Below are 10,880 nucleotides of genomic sequence, written 5' to 3'. Positions count from 1 at the left end.
TTGCATGTTGGTCGTTACCATGCGTTTAATTATTAACGAAAGGCTAACTTGTCCTTTAATCAGTTGAGTGCCGAGATAACGTACAATGGTTGTACGAGCGAAGAGCCATTATTGATGTAGCAACTATCTTCGACGACGATAAAAGCTGTGTCATCACCGATATGGTACGATATTGCCATGACACGAAGTTACTCATTGCTCTTACAATTTGGGGGGAAACAGGGGTTGGCGACAGATCCAAAGGTCACGATGACGAGACGTTGACACGCCCGAGAAATCTTCTGGCTTCCTGACTCGCATGCTAACTCGACTTTCTGTTATTTGTAATGTATTGTCGCAGAGCTTGAGGACTATCTTTTTTGTAATTTTGTGCCTGGAATACTTACTCGATAAATTCTAATAATTTCAACATAAATGACAAAACACAACAATTATTGCATTTGCTTTTTAGGATATTATTTGACTCTCTACGTACACATTTAACATCTACTTATACTTTAAACTTGTGTAGGTTATGGCCAAAACGTATAACATTAACTTCGAGAAAAGAAATAGCAAATTTTCAACATCATACATGAATGTACAGTCCATGACTTAAGCTAAATCATCAAAATTTCTGTACGAATCGAACAAAACTACATAACATGTGACCTGTACATGCAGTTACAATTTTCTTAGGCTACAAAATCAAATCATTATGACAAACATTTAATTGTTTGGTACTTATACAAAGGTATGTCCCAAATCGTCGGCACTTGGGAGGCACGTCACGTTTTGTTATTAGACTTTTCGCATAATCATAGTTTTTTCCCGACCAAATCATTCGTACGTATTAAAATCCACTTGTTGTTTGTTGATTTGCTGTTCATTATTTTTTTTTAAGTTTGTGTGCGAGAAGAATTGTGAGTTTAGGCTACTTTCGAGCTTTCGAAATGCAAATGTTGTGTTTAAGTAGACGGCCTATAATGCATCTACCAAAAAAAGGGCGTGTATATAATGCTAGATAATAATAATAATGACCGTTAAGTTGAAAAGTTGCATTCACAAGACAAACACGTGGTGATGCTCTCTGTACTGCCTTGCCCAAACGCCCTCTACCGTCCAAAGTACGGGTTGACCGTATTGTAGTGACAGCCCCCTGGCACTGGATCGTAGTCGAGCGTCTGTGCCGTGAAAGCGCCCTCACCGGCCAGCAGGCACGAGACGTGGGTAGTCGGCAGGCAGCCAATGCACCTGTTAATATCAAAGCCGGAATTGAAAGAAAATTTGTGAGTCTGAGTATTTTTGAAAGTTGTATATCGTTGGAATTCAAACTAGTTGGAATATTGACTCGAAACAAAATATGACTCTTTTAATATCGAGGGCAGGGAGTGGGGTAAGAACATGGCGATCGATATGCTCATTCCCGCGGATGGCAAATTTCTAGTATCTACCACCTTTTAGATCAGAAAAAAAAGGAACAAGATATAAAAAAAGGAGATCGGAATTCAGATGAAAACCGTCTACGGCCGATCCTGATTTAAAACATCATCTTTAATATTGGTAAATGCTGTCAGCACAGTTTATCCTCATAAGCCACATAGCATACACGGTATCCTATTCTAGGGAAAGTAATGTGTCGATAAGTCAAAAATAACATTGACTTCTATTGATGTCCATGAACAAGGATGTATAGACTCTTGATATTTTTGCCTGAAATTTTATGTATCAAGGAAAAGTATATCTAGGGTAACAATATGTTATTTACATTTTGTGTAAATACCCTGAAATTGGGAGATTGCAGGAGGAGTAACATCCCTGCATGTTCATTTCAACATGGGCAGGACATCTACAATTTGAACGTGTAATGATTACACGACTTTTGCTGATCCCAACATGTCAAACAATCACAGACTTTTTAAATAACCGTTGCGATATAAGGTGTCTGCGTATATGGGTAAATACGTTTTGGAACCCCGTCCGCTTGTGTTCCCGGCCTGCAAGCTGTACAGCCTCAGTCCTACCTGCAGTAGTCATCCCTGCCGTCTTCGTTCACGTCCATCATGTACCACGTGTCCATGTGACCGGCATCGAACCAGGGCCCTGTGCTGTTGTAGTTGAGATCAGTGGGGGCGCCCTCCATCCCGGCCAGAGAGCAGGACAAAAAGTAACCGCCCGAGTTGGCTACCACCCTGTGAAAGGAAATCATTCAGTGGTGAATAACACTGATGTTGTAGTCGAAGACGTCACTTGGTCCATCACAAGGTCAGTAAAAAACCCCAAAAAATCACTAGCCCAGTCGCAAGTAACTGGGGAAAAAGACAAACTTGAGGAATTTCTTTGTCAGAATTATTGGAATAGCCAGTGAGCTGGGGAACAATTTGTGATAGACGTGTAAGGAATTGTAAGAATTTGTGATGGACTCAAGTACAATGTATACAACGCTACAATTTTCAGAGAAATGGTTGTTCTGTTGGCCTAATAGGAGATCCACATTTTGAGTCAGTTTTCTCCGATTGGCATCACAAGAGCAGAGTATGGGACAGAAATCATGGTGCTTAGTCATGTGCGTCTTTCCCGCTAGGAGCAATAACGTACACGATAGAGATCGTTCCGTTGCTGTGCGACCTCGTTAAAAGGATCCACTTTCAACCTCCAGACAATCAAAGAGCAGCTATAGGGTAGGGCTCAATACCATACGATGGGGGACAAAGTTGTGCCCAACCTACCTGCAGTAGTCGTTGGCGGCGCCCTGTCCCTGGACATCCACCCAGCCACGAAACAGCGAAGGAACACCAAGGTTGTGAGTGTCATAACGGCGTGGCTTGACGGCAGGAGTGACGTTGGTGGTACCCTGCATTGGCTGAAAATCTACACAATTCAAAACAAGAGGAAATAACAAAACTTGCCTACCCGTCGATTTAATATCGATGATGCGGAATAATTAGCTCAGGTATCAAGGGATTCACGTGTATTTACTTTTTATCAATATTCCCCAAATGACATTCCCCAGCCTAGCCTACAGCAGCCAAGATTTGAACCCTACCTCCGAGGTAACAAGTAGCTCCATCATTATGGCTCGGCAGATCTTCACACGCCAGTTGCTCAGGCCACGGGAAGCCAAATTCAAGCAGCACCTCTGTGCAGCCATTCCTAGCCTCCTCACACAGTTCACGGCAAGGTAACACCGAGGCTGAGTAGCAACTATGTACATTGGCGTAAAAATGGAAATGTAGTTATCAATCTAGTTTTCACGGTCTATTCTTAACTCTAATAGATAACAATGAGTAGGTCCCTGGTGCAACATCGTTCCCAATGTGTACAATTTAGTAGACCCCGGCAGGGTACTTGCTTCCATGCAGTATTCTGATTCCATCCAACAATAGCAGAGTGCCTCGATTTCTGGCGACGGACGTTCAAACAGTGGACTGTAAATAAAGCAATGGCTCATTCTTACCTCAGCTGGCCCCCTCCCCAACATTTACGCCACTGGAGGAATTTTGTTGAATTCCTACTCGTGGTACGTAGGCTTACCTGGGCAGGAACAAGGAACAGATGAAGCTGCTGAAGTGAGGCGAGCACCCGTACTGAACGACTGGTGTAAATGTCATAAGCAGCAGCTCGGCATCACGCACAGTCTGGTGACCGAGACTATTGGGCATCGCAGTCTGGTTGTATCCCAAAGCAGACCGGCACCAGGACACGGGAATATCTTCGCACTGATCATCGGTCCAGACCTCAAGCACAGGCGCACCTGTAAGAAAAATAAGCCAAGCACACCTGGTGAAGCTGGTCCGAGATTGCGCAAAATTTTATAATAATCGATTCGGAATGGCTCTTCGTGCATCTAGTGTACACAATTGACCGGATTTAGGCCATAGCCAGATAGCTTGCCCGGCTCTCTTCGCCAGCCAGTAACCAGGCTATAGTGGCACAAGTGACGGTGAGTCAGTTAGTCAGTCAGTCAGTGAGGTATCGCGTTTAGCGGTAGGGCATAGGATTCATGATCGTGATTGTGGGTTCGAGCCCTGCCGTGGCCATGCGTGCTATGCCCTTGAGTAAGGCGCTTCACTCAAATACTAATCTCAACCGAGGTGTTAAATGGGTACCGGCATTATTCAATGCTGGGAATTGAAAGGTGACAAACTCGCTGTAGCCTGTTTGGCGATCCCCCACAGCAGCATTTCGTGGACTCGAGTCTGCCCCAATCGCTTCGAAAGAGAGATGGGCACTCGGTTCCTGTAAACACAGGTTCGTCCTACCATCAAGAAGACTGCAGATTGGCCCTCCCAGGGACCAGCAAAAACAGAGGTCTGGAAGTAACATTTTTGGAAGGGAAACTATTCTTCTGTAGCAAGAACTGACCTTACGCCCATGCGACAGTTTTCAGTAATATTGTTCTGGGACATTTTTAATCGTAAAAGAGCCAGATATCGCCCCCCCCCCCCCTATCACGCAGACAAATACATCGCACAGAAGCAAAGTGATGACGATGTCTTCAACAATCCATCACAATTCTCGACGAAGGGGGAGGTAAAAGCCAGTACGAACAAATTGCTCCTCTACCATACACAGTATGTTTTTATGTACAATGTATATGATTTATTTTTCATGATGTTATTCTTGCTAATGGTAGTGACTACAATATAGGTCTATAAAGGGTCTTTTAAAGTGTGTGTTCATGCAAAATGTGTGCAATAAATCCAAACACACTATATCAATGGTAGGTCATTATAGTCTGTACATACCGCCTAAGTAGCAATCACTCCCTTCATCGTAGCTGGGCAAACTCTCACACGTCAGACCTTCCGGCCATGAAAAGCCATATTTGATCAGAAACTCCTCGCAACCGTTCCTCGCCTGCACGCAGAGATCTCTACAGGGCAGCAGTGTGCTGCTGGGACCAGTGGTACATCTACACAAGACGGAAATATTGTCAAAAATAAGATGTTAATAATGCCGCAAATAATACGAAAGTGTTGAAGCATAATTATTCCGTAACTGAACGTTCGATGTCTCACTCTAATGTGACTGATTATGTATTGCTAGCAATTAAAAAATAGGGGTTTTACTTAGGTTTTTTTTAACAAGGGGATCGTGACTTTGAAATTCGAAACAGAGCGGCGAAGCCGGTGTAGGCGAATTGAGTGGCGACACCACAGTTTAGACCGCGAGACTTGTAACGATCGCCTTTTGCCCTTGGTTTTTTGGAGACGGCGGTACATAGTTGTTCATTAAGTGCGTTTCATTAATTATTATGTCATCCAATGCGCACGTATTCAAACCTTCACAGCTGATATGACGACTAATGTGAATAGTAAGCATGTGGATACATATTGTAAAGAATAACTTGAGAAGTTCAGACCAAGGGCAAAAGGCGATCGTGGCGCGACTCTCTAGGCTTGTGTTCACTGTGTTGCCTCTCGCGCCTCGGTTGAAAGTCACGATGGCCTTGTCAAAAATCTAGATAAAACCCGAAAACAGCACAACTAAAAAGACGAGAATACCAAGTCTAACCTAGGAGTGGACATGGCACACAGGAACGTCCGGGCGTAGGAGGAGCATTCAACTTCCACCAAAGTAGAGAATTGGTGAATCTCAAGACCGGCGTCCTCCTGGTTCCAGTGACCTAGACTATTCGGCATGGCAGTCTGACTGTAGTCAATTCCCGACTGGCACATCTGCACAGTGATGTTTTCACAACCCGTTCCAATGTCGTCTGACAACGAACAAGCCGACATAGATGATGATTAATTTTATTCAAGGGGAAGACGATAAATTATACCAGTTTCACACATAGTTCGCCTACCTGTTTTCGCAACGGCTGGGGATATGCACTCTCCTGAAAGCTCACGATAATTTCTCCTCAGCATTATGGAGGTGACAAAAACAATACCTCATAATCAATCCGTGTTGGCAGACGGCCCGCAGGAATTTGTCCCGGTTACCCATCCAGGCTGCCGCAAAATCGAAAAACGGGGTGGGGTGCGGGGATTTTGTTTGACGGGAAGCCATATTACGATTCTTGGTTTTGGTCTGAAGCATGCATTTTTCATCAACCACAAACAAAACATGTTCAGAGGGTGGATACATTAAACGTGAAATGTCGTTGAATTGTTTCAAATAGGCCTAGGTAGAATTGTGTATAGGCCTACGTATAGGCCTTTTTTGGTTCTTTTGTTGGGAGTGTATTAAGGTTTTTTGGGGAGGGGAGTGATTCAAAATCTTACTATGAAACGCCGGCACGTCTAAAAATATCTTAGGGCCTTCGCCGAAGTTGTTCAAGGCGGTGACTTCAAATGTGTAGTTCCCTGCACTCTTCAGGTCCGTGATGTTCAACGTGCTGTACGATCGGCTTCGGGAGATGGTCTGGAATATTTCCCTCCCAACTTGTCCCCATGATAAGGTCTCGTTGTAGCGGACGCGAAGCGTCTCCGTCATGGAGGCTTTCTCAGGGGGAGCGTAGAGGATGGAGACGCTAGTCGCGTTGTGCCTGGTGCTGTTGACGATTATTGGCCGGTCCCTCGGTGGGTACAGATCTATGGTAAGCGGGTCCAAAGGCAAACGAAAATCAGATGGAATTAGTTTATGGAAATTTAATCTGTCATTACCAGTCACAGTATGACATTGAAATTTAACCGATTATGGGCTTATTCTTATTGATAATAAATAAACCCGGGATAAACCAAGGTTTCCTTGTAAGTACTTGTAGCTCGCAAGCCTAATGAAATCCGTACGTGAAATAATGAAGGAAGTTCGGTTTTAGAGGTGGGAGGAAAACAACAGAAACTTCCCACGGGAAAACCCACGGTTTTGACACTGAACCCATGAAATACGAAGGAATATATCCCTCATTATAATGCATGATTTTTTTTAATAATGAAAACGCGGTGAGAGTAGCCAATGATGAAACCGAGCACCAATACTGGTGCAGTGTGCTTTATAAAAAGCGCATTATCATCACTACATGTACCTGTGTTATTAAAACTTACAGGACAGACATTCGTCTGTCTTTTCTGAAGGAAAGTTCTTGCAGTCAAACTCCGGCGTGCGTTCGATGCGAAGCTGGCGGGCGGTGATCCGGCAATCACGCCATACCGCCCGGCAGACTTCAGCGCAGGGCCGCAAGTAGAAATCGAAGTTGTGTACTCCATAGCGCACCAGATCCAGTCGAGGGAAGTGGGCCGCGCACAAGAACCGGCTCAAGATGTCAGAACAGCCAGAGTCTATCAGACCTGTTGGAAATGGAGATTCCACATACACTGGACGTCAAATGAATGGCACAGCTTGTTAACGTTTAAAAATGGGCCTGATCTATCGGAGAATGCAGGATCAACCCTGATGTCATAAATTGTCATTGCACACCTCCTCGATCGTTTGGTGCAACACTCGATGGAGAAGGTGTACAATGACATCAGGGGAGGTCCTGCATTCTTTCATAAGCTTTCGGCCGCAGCACACGTCTTCCGCCAACGTCTCCAACGCTGTATCGACATTCTGAAAGTGAATATTTTTTGTAAATCTCACCCTCTTGCACAAAGCTGATGAAACAAACTCGCTCCATAAAATTTGTCATGCCTTGTTAAATTACATGATCTGAAATTTTGGTTTTATTCCATCGGTGAACGACACAGTTATTTAGGATCAAAAGTTATAGGACATGTCTTTTTTTGACAAGTAGTATGACCGAAAATAAAACAAACGGTACCCTGCAAAGCCAGTTCAATGCTGTCGCTTAGGTCATGGCCGTAGATGCTTGACGGTGCATCCACGTAAGCCAAAATACCCTCATCTCGACACAGTTGAGGCACGTCATCTCGGGTAGTCTTCGCGTCTGGTAAACTTCCCAGACTTCGGCATGCCAGTATTTTCGGCACCCCTAATAAATAAAAAGTGGAATAGCCCGTTAATGCCGTCAGGTGACTTCCACAGAAGTAATCAGGTGACACATCACAACTCCCGCCTCAATTAAAGCTTGTCGATGGAGATGGATTCGACTATAGATTTTTTTCAAGAGGAATAATAATAATAATGATAATAATAATTAACATTTACATGTATATAGCGCTTAATACGCAGTGTTTCTAAGCGCTTTACAAAAAGTAAACATACGTATTAAGTATTTTTTTCCCGACTTTAAATAGTTAAATAATACACTCCAAAACGTATTGCTATTACGCGAAACATAACGTGCATGATAACAATATGTTGCAACATTGTACGTGTGTACATGTTTACAAATTGTGCATTTTTCCACTTCCGGTTTGCAATAGCAGGTGATAATTGCAAAGGTAGGCTCTCTGTAGCTGATGTGCTTGTATGAAGGATAATCAGTAATTCGGATATGTAGGGGGCTCTTTCTGACGAAGACAATTCGTCACCGACACCACGAACTGATACCCTCTGCATCACATAACAGTAATGTACAACATTTTTTTAAAATTCAAATTTTCTTTTTTTTGCCGCTATAAGCAGTTTGTATCATGAAGTTTAACATGACGAAGTTAAAATTGCTGAAATCATCTAAAATAAGCACATTTTACTAATGAACAAGAAATTGGTCAATTCTGGTGTGTTTTTTTACCACGAAGTGACACTGCACAGGGTGTCAGTTCGTGAAAACAAAAAATTACGTGTTTTCGGAGAGTGCTTGATGCAATAGCGTTAGGGAGTGTCAGTTCGTGCAATCGAAAATTGACGTGTTTTTGGAGAGTGCGCGCACGCATGCGCAGTGTGTGCGCGCACTCTCCCAAAACACGTCAATTTTTGTTTTCACAAACTGACACTCCCTAACACTATTGCATGCGCGCACTCTCCAAAAACACATAAATGTTCGTTATCACGAACTGACACCCGTCCAGTAATCATTTAATTGCTAATTAACTAAGCATATTTTCACAATATAACGTTTATAATTGAGTACTTAAAGCATTTTCACGTTAAGTGATACTAAGCAGATGACTATACAATGTTGTTGGAAAGGATGGCTCAGATGGCAGTCAGAAGATTCAAGAAGATCTGCAAACCCTGGAAACATGGTCTCAAACATGGCTACTTCGTTTCATTGCTGCGAAATGCAAGTGCATGCATATGGGCAAGGATAACCCGAGGGATGAATACACCTTAAATGGAGAAACCATTCAAGCAGTTGAGGAAGAGAAGGACCTTGGTGTGCACCTCACAAGTAATTGCAAACCCAGCTTGCAATGTACCAAAGCAGCAGCTACAGCGATGCAAAGTCTAAGAGTCATCAAGAGGACATTCAAGCACATTGACAAAGAAAGCTTATATTGTATAAAGCCTACATCAGACCACATCTTGAGTACAGCGTTCAGTCATGGAGCCCCTACCTAAAGAGAGACATCATGGTTCTAGAGAAAGTTCAGAGGAGGGCGACAAAGCTAATACCAGAATTGAGAAAAAAACCGTACAGCGAAAGGATGGAGCAGTTACACCTATTCCCACTTGAAGTGCGGAGAGTAAGGGGTGACCTTATTGAGACATATAAGATCCTGAATAGCTTCGACGATATTGATCCAGAAAAGTTCTTCTCCAAGTCAAGTACGAGTACCCGAGGTCACAGGTTGAAGTTGTTTAAGAAGAGAATGCATAAAGGTCTCCAATTGAGGAAACACTTCTTCTCCCAACGGGTAATAAGCAACTGGAACAACCTCCCAGCCTACGTCGTAAATGCCATGAATGTCAACCAGTTCAAGAATAGATTTGACAGTTACTTGAAAGAATCTGGATATGGGGTCTTAAAAGGCTTAAGCCTATAATTGATATTCCCATCAAATCTTAAGTGTAAGTGTAAAACCTCTAAGATAGATGGATTATTTTATTGAGTAAATTTGTGTCAAACCTTTAAAAGCGTTTTTCTCCGATTTGTAGGCCTATATCTGCAACGCGGACCACCGGGTGTCAGTTCGTGGTGTCAGTGACGAATTATGAAGACAAACATGTCCGTCTGGCATGGGCGTCAAACAGTGGGGGACGGGAGTCCCCCCCCCCCCTTTTTAAAGTGAGGAATATCAGTTTGTCCCCCAACACTGTTTTTCCACTCAGAAAACCTGCAAACGATGCTACGACTTCACCCATCTAGCAGGTGCGCGCGAAGCGTGGCATCCCGCTAGTATCATTAATTCAAACGTACGCCCCATGATCGGCGGTCCATTTTGTTTGTACTGGCTTTTGTGACAGGGTTCAAATGGAGTTTGCATCTTATGTGATGGACGGTTGGACAATTCATGGATCCTGGAATCTGTGCAGGATTTTTTATCAGTAAATCTATGATGAATATAGACATGTCCCCCCCCCCCCGGTTCCGGCCGAGCCTGCCGTTATTCATCCATGGTTGGGCAATATGAGTTCCAGGATCGCGCTACACTTACGGTGCTCGCCTACGGTGCTCGACTGCCATGCAGTGACACATGCACATACCATGGAGGAATAAAAAGCATTTCCTTGTTAGAATTGAACTTCCACAACATAACCGATAACTTACCAATCATGCAGAATACAAGAAGAATCACGGACAACCGCCCCATCTTGATGAAACCACGACCACTGCGATGCGTAAAATAACTTGTTTCCGTGCTTATGGTCTGATCTGACCACCACAGCCAGGGAAGATATTTTTAAAGCAAACTACGTGAATGTCACTGAATTCTGCTAGAGCAATAGCTCACTTGGACATGAAGAATGCCGTCGTCGTCCTGCCGAGTCGAGTTCTTGAAAGATCAGGTATGAGCAGGGCAGGAGGTATAAAAGTGATGGGGCGGTAATCCATAGGGGCCAATAAATAATCAGGGTTGGACTGCCTGGCACGAGCATCGATGTTGTTTATAAACCTGGAATTTAACAAGTTTATCAAGAACCTCGATCCTCGTGACAGGCAGTCC

General features: G+C 43.6%; 1 protein-coding gene across 1 annotated transcript; it reads right to left on the bottom strand.

The window, feature by feature from the left end:
- Positions 1–434: 434 nt before the first annotated feature.
- LOC119745891 lies at positions 435–10,880 on the bottom strand. Its single transcript, XM_038222557.1, has 11 exons — positions 10,484–10,880; positions 7,688–7,858; positions 6,972–7,214; positions 6,210–6,518; positions 5,497–5,698; positions 4,728–4,894; positions 3,514–3,733; positions 3,026–3,183; positions 2,709–2,850; positions 2,004–2,171; positions 435–1,233 (listed from the first exon to the last, which is right to left on the bottom strand). Exons 1-11 carry the CDS (start codon positions 10,524–10,526, stop codon positions 1,095–1,097), a joined length of 1,962 nt encoding a protein of 653 aa, XP_038078485.1. The 5' UTR covers positions 10,527–10,880; the 3' UTR covers positions 435–1,094.

Source organism: Patiria miniata, unplaced genomic scaffold, assembly GCF_015706575.1.
Source record: "Patiria miniata isolate m_02_andy unplaced genomic scaffold, ASM1570657v1 HiC_scaffold_7, whole genome shotgun sequence".
Classification (NCBI taxonomy): Eukaryota; Metazoa; Echinodermata; class Asteroidea; order Valvatida; family Asterinidae; genus Patiria; species Patiria miniata.
The sequence above is the reverse complement of the archived record's forward strand: the minus strand, read 5'-3'. Positions and strand labels throughout refer to the sequence as shown.